Consider the following 25,329-nt stretch of genomic DNA (forward strand, 5'->3'; position numbering starts at 1 on the left):
TAATGAAATGGGAAATGGGCTTCTCAAATTCACACGTGGTGTCACGCCGGACCATTGAAAAATTCATTCACACGTGAGAATATATTATTATTATTATTTTTCTCAACTTGAATATGAGCCTTCCATAATAGCCGAATTAGGACTAGGAGACGCAGCCATCCATCTATACTATATATTCTTTAAAACTATAAGTTGTGTAAAATGTGGGGAATGTGAAACATGGACCATCGGTTGGAGGGTTCTTCTTTGCTACGTAGAACTCCAACGCCTTTTATTTTTATTATTTAATTATTTAATTAATAAAAAATATGTCAACCCTGACGAAGAAGAGGAAGAAGACGAGGGAGGAATGGGTATTATTATTATTATTAAGGCATTGTTTGGTGATACAATCATACGTGTGCAACCACTGCTGACCCATTCTCATCTCTGACTCCTTCCTCCTTCCCCTTTCCTCCTTCACACAAACACCACCTTTTTTGTTTTCTATTTTGGGGTTTTGTGAAAAATCATGGACTTTCCTCCGGTTTATTTTGAATATTCATTTAGTTTATTTTTCCTTATCCATTGCTTTCAGTATTAAATTATTAGTTGAATTTATATTATTAAAATATAATTATTTATAAAAATACGATGCTTTTCAATATTTATTTTATTTTTTATTGAAATTTGCTTTTTTATATTGAATTCGTTTTTTTATTTTTTATCTTAAAACATCACTGAGGTGTCATTTCAACAGAAAAGTTCACTCATTTTTACATTGAAATTTGAAAGTATCATAATTTTAGAATTATTTTTTTATGTTATGATTTGTGAAAACCCTATACTAAAATGTCTAAATATTTTGGTTTTTTATTAAAAAAATAATTAATTCTCATTTTAACATTTTGGTAGGTGAATAGTGATTTTTTTTATTTAATAAATAAAAACCACATTTTATCATATATATAATTATAATTATAATTATAATTTTTTAATATAAATTAGTGATAAAAATTATGATAAAAGTTAAAGTTGTTAATTGTTTTTAAGAACAAAATTTTATTTGGAGACTTAAATGTTAAAAACAATTTTTTTTTTCAAATAAAAGAATGATATGACTTTTTTTTTTTTCAAATTAATTTGGACCCATTTGAGAAATTTTTTGAAATATGTAAAAAGTTCTAAACTATTGAAAATATAGGAGTTCAAATTTTCCTTTATAAAAAAGACACTTATGTTTTAAAACAAAATTGTTTTGATGTATTAATATCCAAAATAGTTAATTTCATTTTATCCGTCTTGAGATTTCGGTTAAATACATCTAGTCTCCACATTTTTAAAATTTTATTAAATATATTTTTTATCATTTTCATTTCTTATTTTCACTCATAGTCATTTGTCACTCAAAATAAAAAAGGTGCACGATAAAATTTTAAATCTATGAGATTAGATCTATTTAGTTAAAACCTTAGAGGAGATGAATGAAATTAACCGGTATTCAAAATTACAAAAAAATTAGTTTCTTGCAATAAATAAACCATTTGATGAGTGAATTTAAAAACTCAATTTTAATTATTAAATCTCCAATTTTAAATCTTAAATAAATTAAAACTTAAAAAAATTAACACTAACATTTCTTGTGAGTTGTGAGTTAGGAGTTATATTTATAGTTTTTTCATTAAAAAAATGGAATGGCAATGAAAATGGGGTTGGGGGCAAATAGAAAATTCAAAGGGCGTGCCAATTCCTTCATGGACTTTGTGCCAAGACTCGCCATCAACAAAACCTTTCCCCACTCCCTTCATCCGTATTTATCCCACACCCCCATCCTGCTACATAAATTCCTTTAACCTGCGCATCCTCTTGTCACCAACCCTCACAAACACCTCTCTCTTTCTCTCAGTTTCTGGGTATCAGGTGATTTGTTTTTTTTTTTTTCCCTTTCATTCTCTGCTCTTTTTTACCTGTTGTTGCCTCTTTTCAACTCTTATTGCTATGTGGGTCTTTGTTTCTTTGCCCCGTTTTGGTGGGACTCAGCTCTGATTTGAATTCAGTTGTTGCCTTTTCTTCCATGTTGGTCTTTTTAGCTCAAGTGTTGCTTTGTTTTTTATGTCGGTTTTGATTACTTGGGGGAAAAAATGAGTGGGTCTGTGGTCAAACTTGAATGACTGCTGGGATTTGGACGAAAAATTGGTATCTGATCTTATTAATTTTGTTTTTGTCTGTTGAAATTTTTTGTTTTTTCAAATGATTGTATGGCACTCCTTGTTTGAATGGAATTGGATTTGATTCGATTTGGTTTGGGTTTTCAATTCTGTGGAATTAGAGGACTTGGTTTTGTGGATTTGGCTTCTATGGAATTTGAATTCTGTTCTGGATTGTTGGTATGCAAAGCAACTGCAAACTTTACAACCTGCAATTTGGATTCTGTTGCTCTGATTTAATGAAACTGGGTTTTGGACATTTGATTTTGATATTTGCCCATTTGATTAGACTTGTTTTTTCCTCAAGTTTATGGGCACAACTCTGAAATCTTGAGGTTGTTCGCTTACTGATTAAAGAGGAGAATAGTGAGGAAAATTGTCCTTTAGGATATAAGAGGGAATGAGGGAAAAGAAAAAGTTGAAAGTAACTCGAGAAAGGTAGGTATGTTTCAGCATTTTCCCATTCATTTCCCTAGTTATGTCCAAGATTTCAATGGGGCAAATATTACTGGTAATAGAATACAATTTCAAATTTTAGTTTCTTTCATTTCCATTCTCTTCTTCATGTTTGTGATTTTTACCAAGAGCTGCTAGATTCGGGTTAAGATTTTGATTGTTAGACATATGATAGAAAGTCCTTTCTGCATCCAACTAAGATCACTTCCTCCTGATGCAAGTTTTTTATTACCCCAATTTTTAAATGTTAGATGTATGCTACACAGATCACTGAGCTAGAAAGCCTATTTTTTATTTGGTTTGGAGTGGTTTGAGGAACAACTGTACATCACATGTACCATACAATGAATGGTTTTGGAACACAATTATTGGTCTGAGGAACACCTGTGCACCATATGATTAAACTATAACATGCATTATTGAAGTTAGGAATCCTCCTTATTGTTTGGTTAATTCTTTAAAGAGAACTTCTGAATATTATGTAGTAAATTCTTAAAATCTAGAAAAATGTCAATATATGTATGTTGTTAGAACCTAGAATCACATGGCTATGTTGTTAACTATGAAGCTGAAAACGAAATTGTCTTTTCTAATTTTAAAGTTTAACATAAAAGTTCGGATATTAAAGGTATTTTCATTTGCCATGTGGTTCAAAAAGTACACATTTAGTCTTTGTCCAAGTCAAAAAATGTTTTTGTTCTTCAACTAATTGCCGATTTTGTAAGTTAAAGGAAGAGTAGAGATTGAAAAGTACCCAAAAGAGTAAAGAATTAACTCTTGGGGCATAGATTCCACATTAAACATATATGGTTTATAACTTATGAACGTTCAATGGTTTAACTTTTTATTGTTCAGGATGACGCGTATGAAATAATGTGTTTCTGATGGTTTTGGTTGGCAGGTCTTGGACTTGCTTTCATCTGAAGCTTTTGTTTGCAACTGACGTGGAAGGGATAGTCATCAGTGTATAATACAGTTATGCCCTGGTTCTCTTGCTTTGGTAGGAGGGCCAGTTCACCAGCTGGTGAAACTGATAAAGTTGATGAAGGTAAATTGAAAAACGGTTCATAATAATTCCAAACAGATTAAATTTGTGCCTTTTATCAAATAATTGCCTCAAGGAAAAGTTAACTTGCTGTCATACGTCTCCTGATATCTTGCTTATTCCATCTTAAAAAAGCTTCTAATCAAGTTTGATTTCTGAACAGAGGTTTCTGGTATACACAATGTTCGGCTTTACATGTACAAAGAATTAAAGAATGCTACTGACGATTTTAGTCCAGCCAATAAAATTGGGGAGGGTGGTTTTGGTTCTGTCTATAAGGTATTGCAGAAGTAATAGTTTTACATTAACAATGCTTACTTTATTATCTCATTTTAAAATGGTAATTGAATTATCACTTCTTCCAATGACTTACACCTTCTTTTGGATGGTCAGGGAAGGCTTAAAGATGGAACGATTGCTGCTATAAAGGTTCTTGCAGCTGAATCTAAACAAGGGGTGCGGGAGTTCCTGACAGAGATTAATGTAATCTCAAATATAGAGCATGAATACTTAGTTAAGCTTTATGGCTGTTGTGTGGAAGCAAATCATAGAATTTTGGTCTACAACTTCCTCGAGAATAATAGCCTAGCACAAACTCTTCTTGGTAATTACCTAATTTTCTTTTTGACTTGGATATCAATTTTCCATTAATTGTTTTATTGGGGATGAACTTATTGCAATAGAGGTTCACATCAAAGAAGTTGTTCTAGAAGGCTGCCACTGCTGTTGTGTTTGGAGGAAATGGAACTTGATAATATGTTAAAACAAATGTATAGTAGTAAAAAATAAAGGAAATGTACTTGATAATATGTGGGAAGTTGCTTTTAAGAATATAAGTTTAGGAATAATTTGTTTCAAATTATGAATACAAGTCTAAGTTTAGAAGTATCAAATCTCAGTGGCACATGTCTCATCCTGCAGCACAACACAACTGTTCCGTATTTGATTTTCTGTTGAATCAAATGGAGCCTAAAGGCTTTAGAACCTTTTCACTGACAGGTGGAGGGTACAGTGGCATGCAGTTTAGTTGGCGAACACGATCTAGAATTTGTATTGGGGTTGCACGTGGGCTTGCCTTTCTTCATGAGGAAGTGCGACCATATATTGTTCACAGGGATATCAAAGCAAGTAATATCCTCCTTGATGGAAATCTAAATCCCAAGATTGCAGATTTTGGTCTTGCAAAGCTTATCCCGTCCAATATGACTCATGTTAGCACACGTGTGGCAGGAACAATGTGAGTTCCAGAATTCCCGTTTCTCTTGGTTAAGTCATGCTTTCATTTTCAATTTATAGTCTTCTCTGAAATCAGGACTGCCTGGAAACCGAGTCCATCTGAGATACGATATTAGAAATATTGCCATTACAAAAAATATTGTACTGGTTTTTAGGATAGTGACTCAACATGAAATGGTCATAGGTTCAGGGTCAGTGAATCTACAGTCCCACATGTGATATCTACTAATGGAAATCAACATTTTTAGAAACTACTTTCCAACTACTATCACAAGGAGAGTCTTGGTTTGATTACCTATCAAAAAAAAAAAAAAAAGTTGTCTTTGTTTGATTGTGTTATGTGGCTTTGTGGTGAGATATTTGATATAATTAAACAAAGAAAACCTTTTGACTTTCATATTCATTTACTAAAATTTCAGAACTCTGTCCCTCTGCCTTCATTTACCAAACCTTTTTGACTTTCATATTCATTTACCAAAATGTCAGAACTCTTCCTTATGATTTGTCCCCCTTTGAATCTGTTACTATTATTATCATCATCATTATTTTTTATCTCTTTTTGTCTGAAACAAGTATTATCTTGTACTTACGTTTTGCTTTTCTTTTTCAGAGGTTATTTGGCACCGGAGTATGCTATAAGAGGGCAGTTGACACGGAAAGCTGATATTTACAGTTTTGGTGTTCTCCTTGTGGAAATAGTCTGTGGGAGATGCAACACAAATACACGATTACCTATTGGAGAACAATATCTTCTTGAAAGGGTAATGGAGTTTTTAAGCCCTTGCCACCATAGACTTTTTACTTGCGATGGTGATTGCATGGCTCTTCGGTGATTTGACTAGCACATTAGCCCATGTCATCTTAATTCAGAAATTTTCCTTTGAAAATTTGCCCTTAGATCATTTGAAATATACAAAGAATCAAGCAGCAATTTTGGCTTACTTATGCTCCTCTGAAAATGAAACTAATTCAATGCCTACCAAGGTATTTTAGTAAACATTGACTAGCTGGATGCTGATTGTTTGTGCCAGAGTTTTTGGCAACGTCTAACAAGATCCAACAAGAGAATAAGAGCTATTGTCGGGTTTCAATTATCTGGAGAACAGATTGATACCAAAACTATCATCAATGCGGTATCAATTTGTTCTTTCTGTTGGCATTGTTTTTTCTTTGGGAATGTTGCAGTTAACTGTCTGATAGTTTTTCATAGAATTAATGAGATGTGGATTCTTTGATTGCAGACCTGGGAACTTTATGAGCGAAAGGAGCTGGTAGGGCTGGTAGATGAGTCATTGAATGGGGCTTTTGATGCAGAGGAAGCCTGCAGATTCCTAAAGATTGGTCTTCTCTGTACCCAGGACACTCCAAAGCTCCGGCCATCCATGTCAAGTGTAGTGAAGATGCTAATTGGTGAAATGGATGTTGATTCCAGAGCGATTACGAAGCCTGGCCTAATCTCTGATTTCATGGACCTCAAAATCAGAAGTGAACCCAAACCTGTCCCTGATGCGAAGAACGTATCTGATAATTTATCATCTGGCTCGGATATCCAAGACAGTTCAACTATGTCATCAGGAATCACCTTCACTGCAGTATATGACCGGAGCATTTGAACATTCATCGATTCTATTTAGTTCATTCTATTTTTGATTTTTGAGGCTTGTTATTTTTGTAAAGATTGTAGTCATGTTCTCCTCTTTTTCCATTTTTATTTTTTTCTCATCTTGATAGAATTTCCCACTAGATGTCACGGGCAAAGTACTCTTCTGTAAATGGATAAGGTTTGGTAAATGAATGCAGATTATGGCCTACAAGATTAGGCAGTTTTTTTTGGTTCATCCTGTTTTTAGGCTATTTTAGGCTTCTGCTTTGTGTAAATTATACAATCATGTTCTCTTTTCTTTTCCATTTTTCGTCCAATCCCCCTCCCTTCTCTTTTCCTCTGTCAGCCTCTACAATCATATCATCGTTCTTTTCTGTAGGCATCTACGCACAGAGACAGAAAGAGCAGTCTATATGTTTTCATGAATTTCATTATGTATATTTTGAAGAAGGTTGATCAAGCAAAGACAAGAATTGAGACTCGTGGAAATGGTGAGAGCCAGCCAAACCCAAAAGCATAATTCATGGAAAATGAGGCAAGATAGTTGAAATTGAATAAAGTCAACTCTAAATTTGCACTCATTTTGAATAGATTCTTGTGAGAGTCATCAGACAAATCACATATCATTTTGAAGCTCCAAAAAGTCTGAAATATAACATTTTAAATGGTTTATGAATTAGAGTTGAAACAAAGAAGTTATACTGTTATGGAGTAGTCAACCATTTTGAATCCATTTTGCAATTATTGCGAATTGTAGAAATAATCTTTCAACTTTTAATTTCAAATCCATTTCGAAAATTTCAAAATCACTCATTGGACATTTGGAAAACACCACTCTCCATTTTAAGTCAATTTCGAAAAATTCGAAATTGATCTCTGTCAATTCAAAATCAACTTCTCCACCTTAAATTGTACAAGTGGGCTCGGCATTTGGAAATCATAATTTTTATTTTTATTTTTTTGTGAATAAGTGAATAATAGAAGCTTTACCTCATGTTAGAATTTCACTTTCACTATAAAAACTCAAGGTTTTAGGGTTGTAGGACTTCTTGGATTTTCTTGAGAAGGAAAAATACAACTTTGGTTTGTTTTCTCTTTACTTTGATCAATACTAGGCTTTTTGTAAGAGCAAAGCATGTAAAGTGTTAACTAATAGCCTTTTTTATTTATTTAAATTTAATTTTAAATATTTAATTAATTTTTTTTTAAAAATTAACATTTATCTATTTTATGGTTGTATTTTAATTTATTTTATTTAAAACATTTATATTTATTAAATAATTATATTACTATGTTAAATCATATTGCTTTTTTGGAGAGAAGATACAATTAAATTTTATTTATTATTTTTCAAAATATAATATTTCAAATTATAATTCAATGATGTACCATCTATATTAAAATTATAAATAAGTTTTATAATAAATTAATACAATATTTATTTATATTTTACATTTTTTTTGAATAGAAAATTTAATATTAAATAAAGGGTAATTAAATATTTTTTTATTAAATTACTTAATTATAATTAATGAATTATAGTTAATTTATTTTATTTTTATTATTTAATAAACAAACATATTTGATTATTTATTGGATTTTAAAAACTAAAATAATAATTTTATTCAAATAACATTTACAACTCTTATGGAAGTAAAAAAAAGTATATTATTTTCTAGTACTTTTCTTTGTTCATGGTTTGATATTGGTATGAAAGTGAGGACATTTATAAATATTAAAAAAAAAAAAAAAGGTCTTAATGTTGTGACATCTATTATAATTAGAAAATAATTATGTTTTAAATTTAAAAAGTTAAATTTGATTAATATTAATTTTACCATCATTATTATTTGTCTATGATGAAATTTTATTTATTTTATTTTAATTAAAAATAAAAATGAAAAAAGGATGTGATTGAGATTTTTTTTTTCAAAAATATATTATTTTATTCAAATAAGTGTAATTATTTTATACTATATAATTTTTTTATTTTTCGCTTTTCTGATGTGCTTTTAAGAAAATTCTAAGTTTAAGAAAAAAAAATTGAATTTATATATATGAATTTTATAATCATTTACAATAGTTAAAAAATTAATTATAAAATGATTATCTACGAATGGTTTTTATTTCATATAAGTAAAGAAATTATTTATAGAAAAATAAAAGGAGAAAGACCTTACTAGAATGGATATAAAAAAAATAAAATTACCAAGGGTTTTCTTATATGGGGTTTGCAATGTACTTGATGCCCAATTTGGTTGCTGAACTATATCCACTGACAACTCATAATTATGATCTATAGTTTTATGTTATTTTAAAATATAAAAAAAGTCTGCAAGTCACGGGGGGCAAAAGAAGGAGTTTAAGTCCAAAATAATTCATTGGTTGAAAAAAATGGTAAGTATAGTACGCATCTCAAAATATTTGTCAAATTAATCTTTTGTATCCATGTAAGCATCCACATGAGTTTTTTTTTTTTTTTTTTTTTTTTTTTTAGTGCAAAAAACCACTATTGATGACTGTGGGTTTAAAAGTTGCAAAAATATCCTTAAAACCACAGTTAGTAACAGTGGTTTCAAAATTATTTTTAAAATATTTTTTTATCATAATAACCATAAAACCACAATTAGTAACTGTGGTTTAAAACCACAGTCCATGACTGTGGTTTTATAATTTTCTTTCAAACCACAGTTACTAACTGTGATTTTACAAATATTTTAAAGGGGAACTTATGTAACCATAACTAAAAAAAAAGTATGAGATTTTAGAACTTTGCTTTTTTATTTTTAATTTTAGTGTAAATTATGGATGTACTAAAATTTCTTAACGATGTATCAAATTTCCTTAAAGTTCGTTTCAGAGTGGGGAAAATTTCTTACAATTTTCCATTGTCAATTGAAAATTATTATTATTTTTTACAAATTATCCTTAATAAATTTTTCGTTACGACTATTTTAAAATTATATATATTATCTTTATTTTTTTTTCACATTTTCTTTGAAATTTTGAGAAAATAAGTTGGCCTACATGCATTCCCATAAAAATTTACATATTTATGGTAAATAAAATATTTATTTGGTTTATGAATATTTTCACATATGAATTAAAGAAAATTATTTATTCATATTATTTTAAAATTTTAAAATAACTAAACAAATTGTTTATATTATTTTAAAATTTTATATTTTCATATGAAAATTAATGCCAATGATTATGATTTTAGGTTATTCCTTATTAAGTGTGATTTGAACTTATGTCTTGGTTAAAATGTATAATTTTTTAATTATATGAAAGAAAAAATAGGTAATGGTTGTAACAATTTGTTTAGTTAGAATTTCTTTCATTTAGACTTTAGGATGCATTTGAGTTTTATTTGTTTAAATTATCAAGGAAACAGGTGAATAACATAACATCACTAATTTGAATTAACACTTTATATAACCTTAAATGTATGAACCAATGTATTATAGTTCTACAAACATGAAAAAAGCTCTCAATGTGTCCCGCATGATGAAATCTTTCTATTTCGTTGTGAACATCTACGGTAAATGGCCATATTTGTTGTATCCATATGTGCTATCTGAAAAGTCTCCATCTCTATAGACCGTGACACGTCATTTACATGAGTTGTTGAGTTAGATGGAACTGATGGAGGTAGAACTCGACGTACACGTGGAGCTCGATGTCCTCTAAGTACCCATACATGTAATCGTGTGACATGAGTTGTCCCTTGAAGAAAAGGTAGAGCTGCAATGGACTTTGTAACAGGTGGAGGTGCAATAGACTCTATAATAGGTGGGGGTGCAATAGACTCTGTAACAGGTAGGGGTGCATCCAATGATATGGATGGCTGGGATGGAGGTGGAAGTGGAGGTGGAGATGGAGGTGAAAAAGCCTATATAGATGTAACATGAGGGAAGAAAGGTAAGTCTAATGATATAGATGGCTCAACAGGGGTAAGGGTAGATGGTATGGTAGTCTCGAGTCGAGATGAATGGACTGGTATGGATACATCAGGGGGAGAGAGTGGCGACTCTAATGATGCAGATGGCTGAAATAGAGGAAAAGTAGATGTAACTAGTGGATGTGAGGGTTGTACCAAAGTAGATGTCAGAGGTACATGTCGGTGACCAACTCGATGACCACTTCTCCCCCGACCTCTAATGGGTGGTACCCTAACAAGCGTAATCAATGATGGTGGTCTCATGGATGGCCCTGAAGATGTGGATGGCTCATGTGTCGAGTGTACGTGATGGTCCTCTCCTATAGCATGTAAAACATCAATAACAATTCGGTGAGTTTCCTCCAAATCATTTGAAATAACTATCTACGATACGATAGTGATTTGTATAAGAAAATGAAACATGAGGCATTTGCACATAATTTAAGTTTAACATTCATTAAAAAATGGTTTTGTATCTCAAATGGTCTCACCAATAACTCAGTGGCAGAAGCTGTACTATGGAACCTCATATGATCTCTATGCAAAACAGGTGCGATCAGGCGTCGTGTGATACGTTAATACCACTGCATATATGGATCATAAAAATCCATGGTAGTAATAGCAAGTGGTGTTGTTGCAATACGCTCAGAACGAGTAGCCTAAAGAGAAATATATTGAGCATGGAATGTCACCAAATCATACCGATGTCGTCCTCGCCTATCCACTAAATGTAGCTCCATATCTATCAAACAAAGTGGAGGTGTCCCTTGTTGCATACAAAACTGGCGTAAAACTTGCTCTGGTCTATGCCACTCGATAATATCAAAGCATATTAGAGGTGACATAGTTCGCCAAATTTCTTCATTAGCCTGACATATAGTCGGAAGATGTGCAATCAAATATGTTGTATATGGTTCCCATAATACCTGTAATTTAAAAAAAAAATTAATTAGTCACATTGGTGGAAAATGTTGCAAAGGTAATCTTACTCATCAACATTTTTATCTAATCATGTGTTTGGGCATCCAATTGATCTCGATCAAATGTCAATACATGTGGTGATGGGTTATGAGACCAAGACAGAGGTACTCTCCACATGTGGCCCAATGGATCGACTGGGAGTGCCTCATATGTCAATAGATGATCATGTAAACTATCAACTACATCATCATGTACATGTGGGACTACTATAGGCATTAGAGGACGACCGAAATCAGGTCGACCCACATGAAGTCTCTCCCATGACCACAATTACAAAATCAGATAGCATTATCAAAATTATACAACTTATAACAATAATGTGAGTCAATTAATTATAATAGATAGTTAGGTAGAAATACCTGTAATAGTGTGATAGGTCCAGAAATCTCTATGGCACTATCCAAACTCACACAACATAACTTTCTATATAGGTATGCCAACACTGCACTCTTGGTGCGAGTTAATATAGTACATCTTTACAACATGTTGAAAATCTCCTTTGGAATTAAATATTTGACCAACTATGAACTCTCCGATTGGATATCCCATAAGAGTGTTTTCCCATGGGGTCTAATCACTTGACACAACATGACCAATGTTTTCAACATTTTCAAACTGTGGTGATGGTGCCAAATGATATTGCATTGGAGATAATTCAATTGGGTCATCTAAATCCTCTATATTTGGATTGTTTGACAAGTTACATCCTTCCCCATCCACAACCACATATCTCATTTGTTCTATTTCAATTGCCTCATGAACAGCTAAAAAAGACGAGCTACCTTCCCTATCCTGATTATCATCATTATGAACATCCTCGGCTCCTACACTGTCATCATCACATTGTCTCCCTTCTTCGTATTCCTCATCCTCTTTTGATCTATGCTCAAAAGTAAATGGATTTTGAACATTACTAGTATCATCATTTTCACCAAGTAACAAAGGTATGCAATTACCAATTGGTGAATTCATTTGTAAGTCATTAGGTACTTGTTCAACAAATAACTCAACTTCATCCATCCCAAATTTGTTATGCATTTTTAACATTCGAGCTACACCACTATCATTCTTTATTGGGCAAGGTTGGAATTTATTCCCTATTTTCATAGGATACTTACAACTAAGAATTAATTGAAAATGTTCTTTATTGAGAAAGCGGAATAGACATATTAATACACTTTTGCTTATATCTAGTTAATTTTTTAATTTTTCTAATTTAATTCAATTTTTAAAATTTATAATTTAATAAGTTAAATTTTAAGTAAAAACTAATATTTTCTATATATTAAATTTGTTTTTAGTGTTATTTCTTCTTTTTATTTTTTATTTTTTTGTTAATAATTTAACATTTTGGTAATGGTTTTACATGTAATTAATGAAAGTTTTATAAAATGTAACATTAATAATAACATTTTTAAAATATAATTTTGATTTGCTTAAAAGGGAGGACTAAGTGTTTTTTTAGATTTTTTTTTGCAAATATTTAACATTTCATACAATATCATTCCAAAGTTCATTCTTAAGACTTATTACCAATTTAATAAATTTAAAATACTTGAAAAAATAAATTAAAATATACCCAATAAGGACATTTTTATCATTTACATCCTTGACTTTTATACAATTTAATAAGTCCAAAAATAGTAATTAAAATATCAATTTCTTTCTTCTTCCTATTAAATATTATAACATTTGTAGGATTTATGTACAAATATATTATCCATTCTTAAGTAGTAATTTAACCAATTTCACTTTTGAATTATTTAGTTGGCCACAATGAGAAATCTAAAATAAATATTAATGGAATATAAAGATTAAATAATGGGTGTGCTAAAAGAAAAAATAAAAAATTTGTCACATACTTAGCAATAACATTTATAGATTGAAAATAAATGAAATTTACAATATGTTTGGTTACTGTTTTTGAAACATAGTTTTTAAAAACAATTTTTGGTTTTTTCAGAAATAAAATTGTGTTTCGAAACTAAAGTCTGAAAAACAATTTTTGTTGTTAAAAATAGAAAAAACATGTTTGGTTGAGTTAATAAAAAATGTTTTTTTATAACAAATAAAACAAAAAACATGTTTAGAAGTTGTTTTTTATTTTATTTTTAAATTTAATGTTTTCTTCATAACTCTTCTCTATTTATAGAAAAAGATATAAATAAAAAAATTCAACAAAATATAATAATAAGAGGGTGATGGATTTGAATGGGAAATCAAATTATATTTTTATATTTTATTATTTTAAATTTTGGTCATATATATATTTTTATTTTAATTACAATAAATAAGAAGATGAAATATTTTAATAATAAACAAGTAAATATCATACTAAATGAGGATTAACGATAAGGTAAGAAACATTGGATACAAATATTTAAAGGTTATAATTCAAATTTAAAACTTTTGCTACCACTCTAAATTGATTGTAGAAACATTGGATACAAATATTTAAAGGAATTATTGACAATTATGTAAAATCAGACATATTTAATTATTTTAAATATTGGTAAGAAATATTATTAATTAAAGGATTTATGGTTTATAAGGATATTTATTAATCAGATATATTTATTTGAAGTTTTCTTAACTATTTGCCTTTTTTATCTCCTATTTTTTACTAAATCTTATTCCTCCAACATCCTTTCCAATTATTCTAATTTTTAAAATAAAAATAAATAAATTTGTTTTAAACATAAAAATAATTTGATAATTAAATTAATATATAAGTATAAAGCCTTTTCAACATGTTTATTTATTTAAAAAAAAATTATATTTTCTTTGATTAACTTAATATTTTAAAGATAAAATAAATTATATCCATTTTTCAATTAATTTTTATAAATTTAAAATTTTAAAAATTGTATGCCTTTTTTAATATAAAAATTATTTGTTTAATCATTTTTTATTTTTCTTTTTTTAATAAAAAAAATTAAAATTAATCATTATTTTTAAATATAAAAAAAAACCATTTTCAGACCTACCCATTACCCTAATTTTTCACTTGCACCTCTTCTTTCTCTTCAAATCTCTCTCATTTGTCTCTCTTCTCATGATCTCTCCCTCTTGTTCCATACTTCTCTCTTCATCTTTCATTGCTCCATCAAATCATCCAATTGGATCAGTCCACTCCGAATCTAAACCCACTACCGCCCAAATTCAAAATCTACCCAAACCAAGTGCAAAAGCCAACCATTCCACCGCCCAAATTCAAAATCTAGCCAAACCCCTAAAGTGCAGAAACCAACTGCGAAATGGCTCAAGTCGCGGCTCAACCTTTGAATGCAAAAGGAGCTCAAGCTTCACCTCAATTTTCCCAGTGCTCTTATATCTCTCTCACACACATACATTTACCCACCCCCGTTCAGATTGCAGCATTGCCACAATCAGTCAATTTTTGAAGAAGGAAATTGGAAAAGAAAATTTTGAGAGCACAAATTTGATTTGAGGGCTTGTGGATTTGGGATTTGATTGAATTTGTTGTAGGACACATTGTTTCAGGGTTTGTGATTTGTTCTCTACGGGTGTTCTTTTTTTTTTTTTTTTGTGAATGATTTTTTGTTCTCCGTGAGTGTTTCTTTTTTTCTTCTCCATGATTTTTTTGTGTTTTTTTTTTCTTCCGTTCACAGTTAAGAAAACACGAAAAACAACTTGAGATTTTTAAAAATTTCAAAGGTTGTTTTTAATGTTTCGAAACAGCTTTCTCAAGAACAAAAAACAATATTTGGAAACAGAAACCAAGCAAGCCCTTAAATTTTTTAAAATTTCAAAGATTGTTTTTAATGTTTCGTTCTCCTCCGTTTGGTTACTGAGAAAGCTAAGGAAAATGAGGGGAAAAAAACTCATGAACCACTCTGTCCTAAACCCACTTACCTAAATATTTGCCTATTATTTTACCAAAAATTAAAATGCTTCAAAAACTTACCTAGCCACCGCAAGACGTTGTTGATGGGAGTTGCTAGTGGAGCTGCTGGTGGGAGCCGCAAATGGTGAGAACCGCAGATGGTGGGAGCCGCAGATGGTGGGAGTCGTAGACGATGATGAGAAAAAATGGGAGCCGTAGATGGTGGGAGCCGCAGATGTGAGAAGAGAAAATAATAGTTAGGGTTTAGATAAAAATAACTTTGTTGAATGGTTTCAGATGAAAAAATGGGTCTTCAGAATAAAAGTCTACTGAATGGAAAATAAAGTCAAAGATAGCTTGCTGATGCGGATTCAAAAGACTAGTTTGACAATTATTTTGAAAGATGCACTACTTTGGTTTTTTTTTTTTTTTTTTTTTTTTTAACGTAAAGACTACTTTGGTTGCAAACTTCAAAAGAAGAAAAAGATGACTTGCAGGTAAATATCCTCAAAAGGAAGCCTTTTTCGCCTCCACCCAGGCCTTTTAGTTGGTAATTAAAAAATTATTATATTTTATGTAAATAACGAAAATGGAATTAAGAGTATTCGAGCAACAAGAAGTTCACAAAGAAAATGTAGATCCACCATAAAAACTAAGAGAAACAATTTCCAACCGCCATATTAATGACTCTACGTTAATATCAAAACCAACATTTTCAGTGAATAAAGTTTTAAGATTATTTGCAAACAAAAATTGTAAATAATGTCAATAGAAGACACCATCTTCCATGGTCTGGAGAAAATCCAAAACCCAACTAGAAAATCTACTATATTCTTGTAAATTTGCAAGATTCAACTTAAAAATCAGATGTAATCTATTATATTTTTCCAATAAAATACAAAACCTAACTCAAAAATCAGGGCGAGTTGAGACTCATGAGAGACACTAATTTTCTCAAGTCCCAAATAACAAAACTCCAAAATTCAAACCCTTAATGCCACCATTTTCTCAACAACCAAACATTAAACAAAGAACAACCAAAATCAAGGACATGACCAAACAAATTTCTGACCTGGGTTTTCCTCAAATGAAAGAAATATTAATCCCAATAAAACATAATTCATATATATATATATATATATATATATATATATATATTTAAAATCAAACATATAAAAGGTTTGTTGTCTGTGATCCACTGATTTCTACAGTTCTCAATATGTTTTTTCCCTCCATGGTCTTCCGTTGATCCAACTCTCTTTTTTGTCTCTTTGGCATTGAAGTAGACTTTGAAGTTGCTTTTCGGAACCCCAATTCAAAGCAATGACAGATCTAAATGGAGTGTTTTTTGGGGTTTTAGGTTCAATGGTGGTGGATTCAATAGTGGAGGTTTGTCGAAAAGATGGTTTTGGTTTTGAGATTTTCCATTTGGTGGTGAGATTGAATACACTGATAACAGAACCGCCTAGATTTCGATTAAAACAAAAAAAGTCATGCAAATGATGTGGGGGCAAATGAGGAGGCGCATTGGGGAAGGATGACAAGTGGGTAAATATTTGAAGGAAATAGGGTTAAAAAATAGTCGTAACAAAACTGTATGGATTTCGAATTTTATATATAGTATGGATATTGTTTTTTTTTTAGTTTTTATTGATTGAATTCTTGTTTTTTTTTTTTTACTCTATTATGGATTGTGTTTATGATGACACTTATACAAGAGGCTAAAAGATCATTCTGTGGTGTGAAGTATGAAAACCTAGAGTTAGAAACTAAGAAAATAATGGAATAAAGAGATTAATAATGAGATTAATGAGTGATTTATATTGCAGATGATGAAACTTTACTTCTCCCAATGTTAAATGAACTAAGAAATGATACTTGTGATAAACTAGATACTAGTAAGAAATTAGTGTCTAATATAAACTAGATACTAGTGATTTTTGACATCCCTTGTGTGATGGTCTAGATTTTATAAAAGAATAATTTAAGAGTACTTAATTTTTTAATGAGGTTTAGAGCTTTGGTTAAGTAAAGTGTTTGATTAGTTAGCAAAAGAAGTTGGTTAGTTTGATAATTGACATATTATTTTAAGTGAAAGGCGATCAAAGACCAAGTGTTATTTTGTGGTTTTTTATTTGTCAAAAGTTAGTTGCTTAGTCAACTGGTTGGCTAAGCTAAGTGACTGAGACTTCAATAGGAAGTTATTGTTTTACTTGGTTGTGAGGGGGGTTAACTATCGTTTTGTGGTTCAAGTAAAAAGAGTTTGGTCCAAATTTGAAAAACCAAACTTAGGAAGGATACTAAGAGAGGTTCCAAGGGTAAAATTTGGTCGCGGTTTAAAGTTCAGTCTCTGTTTTGGGTATAAAAGTTGAAACGTGATGGTGAAGAGGTAAGTTTTCTTAAAGAACTTGAAAGACAACTTAAAAAGGAAGTGAATGAAAAAAGGTTAAGGCTAATTAAGTTGTTGGATAGGTAGAGAAGTTATTTTTAAATCTTTGATTTTTTTATTATCTATAAAAAAATTGAATGAAAATTATTCATTAAATCTGGTTTCTGAAAACAGTTTTGTGTGTAGATGGTTGTTTTGTGGTTTTTCTTCTTGAAAGTAAGTTGGTTGCTTAGTCAACTAGTTGGCTAAGCTAAGTGGTTGAAATTTCAATAGGTAGTTGTTGTTTTACTTGGTTGTGATGGGAGTTAACTATCGTTTTGTGATTCAAGTAAAAAGAGCTTGGTCTAGATGTGAAAACCAAAGTTAGGAAGGATACTAAGAGAGGTTCCAAGGAGAATATCTGGTAGCGGTTTAAAGTTCAACCTTTGTTTTGGGTATAAAAGTTGAAATGTGAAAGGGAAGAGGAGAGTTTCTTATAGAACTTGAAGGACAACTTAAAAGGGAAGTGAAATAAAAAGCTAAAGGTTGAGGCTAATCAAGTTGTTGGATAGGTAGAGAAGTTGTTTTGAAATCTTTGATTTTTCAATTGTCTATGAAAAAATTGAATAAAAAGTATTCATTAAATCTGGTTTCTGAAAATAGTTTTGTGTGTTTGAATGGTGTATGAACATATATAAATTCTAATTGTTCATGACATTTGAATAAAAGAATTATTGTGTGAAATTTGTTACTCATGTTAGAAGTATACTTTATTTTGTTGGGATATCCTATGTTTTTATTGGAATTAACTTGTTGATGGAATTCAGCAACATAGATAGATGTTGAAAGCATTGACACAACTTAAAAAAAAAAAATTAAAAAGACATTGATAAAGGTTACCTAAAATGAATGGTAAAAGGTAATAGGGGGAATGGTTTCTAGGTAAAAGTCTTAAAAAGATTTAGTAATAAACCCAAAAGATTGGATGATGTCTTATTATAAGGTTAAGTTGGTTGATTTTTATTTTATTTTTAGGGAGTTATTGATTGGTGAAATGTTGAAAAGTATTATTTTAATTACTGAGGCAAATTTGGGGACAAAAGAAGGTTTAAAACATGTATGAAAAGGATTCTAGATTAGAAGTTATTAGAAACTTGAGTGTTTTTTAAGATAAGAATTTTCTAGGGTTACTAAAGAAGGCTTGTGGAGAAACTTTCTCAAATGGCAAATCCTCTTACTTAATTAACCAATATATATATATATATATATATATATATATATATATATCTAAAAGGAAGGAAAGAGGTAACTAAGTTTTCTAAGAGGTGGAAAAAAAGTACTAATAGTAGCTTTTGTTTTGTTTTAGTTACCCCATGCAAGGAGAAATTGTGTATTGATTGTTGAGAAGACTTTGGAAATGAACATGGATATATCTTATTACAATTGAGAAGAGTAGTAGCTTATGTTAAGAAAATTGAAGACCTATGGAGAAAGTTATCATATTTGTGAATTAGAGTTACTTGATGTGGTGGTTGCTTTCAAAATTTGGAGACTTTATCTATATGGAGGTCAATTTGAGATGTGCATTGAGTGTAAGAATTTGAAATTTCTGTTTTAGAAGAGTTTGGATTTAAAACAAAGGAGGCAAATAGAGTGTTTGCATGGTTATGACTTTATTGTGTGTTGATATCCTCAAATAGATGGATGGAGTGTGAAAGTAATTTAGTCTTGGAAGATGTGTTAAGAGCTTGAGTATTAGAGTTTTAAAGTTTTGGAGTATTTGCCTATTTTTGGCAAAATTAATTTATAAGAACGATTATCAATTAATTATGAAAGTGGTTCCTCACAAAATTTTGTATGACAGACTTTTTAGAACACTTTTATGTCAGACTTAGGTAGGAGAAAGGTAGTGTTCTTTTGATGTTTTCCTTGTGTTTATGTTGAGGAGGTGTAAACCTAATCCTTTGTAAGCCTTTCAGCTAAGAAGATTTATAACTCTAAGAAAATGTCTCTTATGAAGAAACACTAGTTAGAACCTTAACTAAAAAGGAATAAGTGTTCAAGATCAAAGTTATTCCCTTGGTTAAAGTATTGCGGCAATATTATAAGATGGAAAAAAACTACTTGAGAGTTAGGATTCGGTTTGCAAGTTAGGTACCTTAAATTCTTTGTTAATTCAAGTAACTCGCTTGAAATTTAAGTTCTTTTTAAGGAGGGTGGAATGTAATGACCCAAATTTTATTAAATGATCATTTAAGAGTACTTAATTTCTTAATAAGATTTAGTGCCTTGGTTAAGTAAAGTGTTTAGTTGATTAATTAAAAAAGTTGGTTAGTTTGATAATTGACCTATTAAGTTAAGTGAAAGACGATTAAAGAATAAATGTTGTTCTATGGTTTTGTTGGTCAAAAGTAGGTTGATTGCTTGGTTAATTTGTTGGTTGAGCTGAGTGGTTGATATTTTGAATAGGAAGTTGTTATTTTATTTGGTTGTGAAGGGAACCAACTGTCATTTTGTGGTTCAAGTAAAAAAATGGGTAAAGATCTAACAATAGTTTAAAGTTCAGTATCTATTTTGGGTATAAAAGTTGAAACACGAAGGTAGAGTGAGAAGTTTTTTGAAATAAGTTGAAAGACAACTTAAAAGGTAAGTGAAGTTGAGGGTTAAGGTTAATCCAATTGTTGGATAGGTAGAGAAGTTGTTTTGAAATCTTTGATTTTTTGGTTATCCATGAAAATCTTAAATGAAAAGTATTGATTAAATCTAGTTTTTAAAAATCGTTTTGTGTGTGTGGAATGGTGTATGAACATGTAGAAATTATAATTTTGCATGATATTTGAATATAAGAATTATTATGTAAAATTTTTGGCTCATGTTTGAATATATTAACAAACTAACTTGATGATGTAACTAAGCAACGTAAACAGATGTTGAAAGCATTGGAACAACTTGTAAAAAGAAAAAGACATCGGTAAGGGTAGCCTAAATGAAAGGTAAAAAGCAATGAGAGGAAACGGTTTCTAGGTGGGAACTCCTAAAGGAAGAAGGATAAAGTACCCTAGAGTGAAAGAACCAAAAACATCCCTAAGAAGATCTATGTGTGGATTAATGGAGGGCATGGATGAATGTCTCTAAATAAGAGCCCCAAAATATTTTTCAATCAATAGATCTGTTACAGGTTGTGGAAATGAACTAATCAAGGGAAATGTTTGGTGTGAAAATTATTGGTTTATATTTATTATACTTGCTCTTGTAAAGTTAAGTTGATGTTATATTGAATTGGTTGCTTTATGGTGTGCAAGATGTTTTAGGAACTTATTTTTATAAATTTTATTGTTAAAGCCAAACCCTTCTCTACAAAGTCATAACTCATTCTTTCATTTAAAACTTATTTTTCAAATTGAGTTGAAGGGATTTAAGAAGGAAATGGACGTGAATGTTGTGTAGTGAAGAATATATGTTTTCTAATTTTAAAGTTTTGTAATATTAATAGAAAAACAAAGTGATATAATTGTATATAAATGATACTTTTGTTTATGATGGAACAACTTGTATAAAGTTATAATGAAGTAAATAAACAAATTTGGAATGAAAGGTTTTGTTGTGGCTTAAGTTTAGTTCTAGTTCGTTTTTTGGTGGCTTTATGGTGTGTTTACTAGAATTCTTTAAGGTATTGAAGGTCCTTTAATGGAGGAAAAAGGTTTTTGCATAAATGGGTTAAGATGTTAGAGTTGAGTGAAGCTAAAAACAGAGGAGTTTGGGCAAGTTGGGTAGTATAGTTTTATTTACTTTGCAACATTGTATTGACATAAAGTAAATAACAGAATACCCCTTATTTCAATTCAATAAAAATATTTTTAGAACCTATTCGAGGTAAATCAAAATATGATTTTCCAATTTTAATTATAAATTCACAATTTTTATTGAATTTTTTTGAAAAAAAGTTTGCCTAAGGAAAATTAATAAAAGTTAAAATTTTAAAAATTATTTTCAATATCACCAACATGAAAATAGCAAAATTCATCATTTTTTATCTCAATTTTTTTTTTTAAAAAAAAAATTGGCAACATACAAGACATACCTGGAATTTGGAAATTATAAAATAAAATGTTATGATGTCATTATTTGAAATTTTATATTTTATAAAGAAAAATAGTAGTTGTTATCTAAATATTAGAATTAAAATTCCTGGGTTTAAAAATAAATAGTTAGTTTATATTTCAAATATTATATTATTATCTTTTAATTTATATTTCAAATTCTAAAATTATGAGTTAATCCCTTAATTTTATAATTAAACTATAGTTTTAGAATTTGGAGTGTGAAACCTCGATCACTAATTATCTTAATTATCCGTATTGTTATCTATTATAAGATAAAACTACACAAAGTAGAAATGATTGAAAAACTAAAACTTGAAATCATGGTTCAAATAGAACCTTGAGTTACAAAACTTGGGTTTATTTCAATTAACCAAATATTTTGAAAACCCTAAGATCACCTAATGTAAAAGTCCTTGTGTGTTCTAATTTCTATTCTTGAAGTTCGATTGTGAAAACTCCCGGACCTTAATCGTCTTAATTAAAAATCAACAATCTCTTAGTTGTTAAATGGTTTTCTTAAGTCAAACTCATGACATCAAGTCATAATTTTTTTTTTTCACTTGAGAATTTAGGTAAAGGCAAATAATTTAAACTTAGTTTTAACAATTTTCATAGGAAAGTCTTTTAAGACAACACTCACAAGTTTGAAAAGGGATAACCAATTAAAAAGGATAAATCATATCTACTTTTGAAAAACTAATTTTTAACTTTTTATTCAATCTAAAAAATACCTATTTTAGACAAAAATACCTTCATTTTTTTTTTTTGTAAAAATAACCATTTCTTTTAAAACACACATAGAAATGAAAATATTGAAGGATATTTATATAAAAAATGAGTTACCCTTCAAATTCAAAAATGGGAGAAGCTAATTTTACAAATTTGAGATTTTTTCATCCCTTGTAATCAATTAATCCTTTTGTAAAAGTAGCTTTCTTTAATTTTTCTTTTTGGACAAAGTGGCTACATAATTTAGGCTTGTATTTGAGACAACAGAAAACGACAAGCTATTGTGGTGCAAAATTTCCAAGTTGGTTAATGAAACCTTCATTTATCAACATGGTGCTTCCAGAGCTTTTTCAAGGGAAAAATTGTGAATCCTTGTCACCACTGACAGTTATGATCTCTCGAGTAGTATTATGGTTTCGATAATATTAAATTTTAAAATAAATTAATGAATTTTTATTTTTTTTAATGTATTTTATGTAGAAATTGAAAATTTTCTTATCCTCAAGCTCCCCCATTGGGCCTGAGGCCTAGAGCCTCATTGGGTTATGGTCCCGCTAGGTCCATTACGGCCCATAATGCCAAAGGATTACCAGTCTCTTTAAATAGAATACAAATCACTTGAATGTGGCAAGAAATTAAATTTACAACTACTACGGGTGAGATGATGTCAAGGAACATGCAAATAGTCTGCATCTCTAAAATTTAAAACAATGTAATTTTTATATTTCACTTTCAGAAGAAGTATCTCTTAGCCTGCTTCTGATCTAGTTTTCTCCAGGGAAATTAACAACAAATTAAATGGGCTGCACAAAGCTGTAAGGCATGTGAGTATGAACCATTGAATCCACTGTTCTAAAAGGAATGCATATGTACCTGCTCAGTGAATTTCTTCAAATGCTAGTGAAACTGTACTTGCATTTGGGTTGCTTGAGTTCAGGAGCGCCCGCACACATAAAATGTTCAGAGAAAGATCAAGGATTTCATTGAAACATTGTAGTGGCCTGTATCAATGGCAGCAGGAGTAATAAGAAAAGGAAAAACAGAGGAAGAAAGGATCATATAAGAGAAGGCTTGGCAGCAGTTGATGTTACTGTGAGTTATATACTGAACGGCATGTCTGCTATTCATTGGATACTTCAGCCAGTTAGAAGTCATATTATTCAGAAGTGGGACGAGAGTTCACAGAAGGGGAAGTTTTGAAGCAATATTAACAAAACTCTCTATGAGAATACCATCTAGTTTCTTTCTGAGAAAGGATAGTATAATAAGTTGTGGGACTCATTAGTGTAAAATCCAGCACCTTAGAGACTCGGTTGAGGCTTCAACAAACATGCAAAATACTAGCTCTGCCGTGTATGAAGAAATATTTGCACCTCCAGCTGCAAATCAAAACATAAATAAGAAATAAGTTAGCACTGCGATCGCTTCATTCTGTAACTGCCTAGAAATTGCTACTGTTCTAGTCTTGATGAAATTTGAAATAACTTTGGGGACTTGACCACAAAAATGATACTGAATAGGTTATCACAGTTTGTTTTGAGCCAAACAAGATTCTGTATCATAAGTACTTGTAACAATGAGGATGTCACATGAAATGATGCACTATAAACATTATTGGAACTCATTTCTCAAAAGATTCTGCAGGCACATGATGCCAGTAATGGAGTCATAGATCAAATCCACCCCATAAATGAAAAAGTATGAAAATGAAGATCTTGAAAAATATCAAAGGAAGGTCATAAAGAAACAGACCAGACTAACATATCAATTGAAGATGTCACTCAACGAAGTATATGCATGAAAGTTCTGCCTACATGGTTGTTTTGAACGATAAAAATGTTCCTTTTTTCCTGGATCTACAGAAAAGAAGATGAAATAAATTGCAATATCTTCAGTTGGATTGCAATACATGAAATCTTGCCCTAATTACTTTCAATGTGCGTGCTTGTTGGTCTCATCAATTTTTTTAGAAAATTATTTTCCATGCTACAACAATTTTCAACACTTGATTCCAAAAGCATCCCCACAAGGTTTTAAAATTTCTGCAATCATAGCACCCCTATGTAATTAATTGTCATCCACAATGGAAGTCATTTGGACCTATGTAATCCATTTAGTTGCTTCCTTTTCACCGCAACTCGATGGACCTATGTTATCAAGATTACCAAAAAGCTAGCAGTAGTAGGTGAGGCTAGGACCTTTAGAAGAACAAGACACTTTTAGCTACATTCCATCACTTTCACAAGAATTAGACTAAAATGGTTTTTGCAGTCTCCAAATCCAGAAGCTTGTAGCCTAAGATAGGAAAATAAAACAAGTTTATACTAGGGTAACATCCTCCCTCACGTGACACTCCGTACCCACATATGAAGAAACAAATTAGCAGTTACTGATGATAGATCAATAGACAGGGGAGTGAATGGGTAGGGGAAAGTGTTAGGATTAAGATACCAACAGACCTAAAAGCTTAAACTGTTAGAATATGGACTGCAATGTATAACAGGCTAACATTTTTTACTCTATAGGTCTTGTTATCCCATCGTATCATCACTACTCCCAATAATGGCAGGTTATAGGATCAAATCCCATGAGATTCTCCCACTCCAGTGCTGGCGACACGAAATGTTAGCAATTAGCTGTGGGTACATATATGCCCTTTCCCATGAAAATTTCGTAGAGAGGACTAGAAAGCTACTTGTATGGACTACTGTTTGTGATATCTCGGATATCACATCATATCATCACTAGTCTGATTCAACTAATATTATGTAACTACTTGTATTATTTGACGAACACAAAGTCCAATGCAATCATCAAGAGTTTTTTTTTTTT

General features: G+C 30.5%; 2 protein-coding genes across 5 annotated transcripts in view; one reads left to right on the forward strand and one right to left on the reverse strand.

The window, feature by feature from the left end:
- Positions 1 to 1,678: 1,678 nt before the first annotated feature.
- Positions 1,679 to 6,761, forward strand: LOC100259465 (cold-responsive protein kinase 1). 2 transcript variants are annotated; one of them, XM_002268701.5, is made up of 7 exons: positions 1,679 to 1,899; positions 3,544 to 3,690; positions 3,851 to 3,966; positions 4,081 to 4,291; positions 4,687 to 4,924; positions 5,534 to 5,684; positions 6,165 to 6,761. In XM_002268701.5, the coding sequence occupies exons 2-7, from the start codon at positions 3,621 to 3,623 to the stop codon at positions 6,534 to 6,536; spliced, it is 1,158 nt and encodes a 385-aa protein (XP_002268737.1). In that variant the 5' UTR covers positions 1,679 to 1,899; positions 3,544 to 3,620; the 3' UTR covers positions 6,537 to 6,761. The 2 variants fall into 2 exon arrangements, with proteins under 2 accessions (XP_002268737.1, XP_019072425.1); XM_019216880.2 differs by lacking the exon at positions 1,679 to 1,899 and adding an exon at positions 1,929 to 2,175.
- Positions 6,762 to 23,164: 16,403 nt separating this feature from the next.
- Positions 23,165 to 25,329, reverse strand: part of LOC104877767 (histidine-containing phosphotransfer protein 1) — a 34,143-nt gene continuing 31,978 nt past the window's right edge. Inside the window, exons 7-8 of one of the 3 annotated variants that reach the window (XM_019216893.2) lie at positions 23,798 to 23,876; positions 23,165 to 23,498 (exon numbers count right to left, since the gene is read on the reverse strand). In XM_019216893.2, the coding sequence (XP_019072438.2) occupies positions 23,838 to 23,876 (39 nt within the window). In that variant the 3' untranslated portion in view covers positions 23,165 to 23,498; positions 23,798 to 23,837. Of the gene's footprint in view, positions 23,877 to 25,329 lie in introns of all 3 variants that reach the window. The other 2 variants (XM_059735467.1, XM_059735465.1) reach the window with 2 other exon arrangements.

The sequence above is a fragment of the Vitis vinifera genome, chromosome 19, assembly GCF_030704535.1.
Source record: "Vitis vinifera cultivar Pinot Noir 40024 chromosome 19, ASM3070453v1".
NCBI classification, from domain to species: domain Eukaryota; kingdom Viridiplantae; phylum Streptophyta; class Magnoliopsida; order Vitales; family Vitaceae; genus Vitis; species Vitis vinifera.

Coding starts and splice junctions, on each gene's coding strand:
- LOC100259465 (XM_002268701.5), top strand. CDS start 3,621: ATGCCCTGGTTCTCTTGCTTTGGTAGGAGGGCCAGTTCACCAGCTGGT. Junction 3,691..3,850: donor AACTGATAAAGTTGATGAAG/GTAAATTGAAAA, acceptor ATTTCTGAACAG/AGGTTTCTGGTATACACAAT. Junction 4,925..5,533: donor ACACGTGTGGCAGGAACAAT/GTGAGTTCCAGA, acceptor TTTCTTTTTCAG/AGGTTATTTGGCACCGGAGT.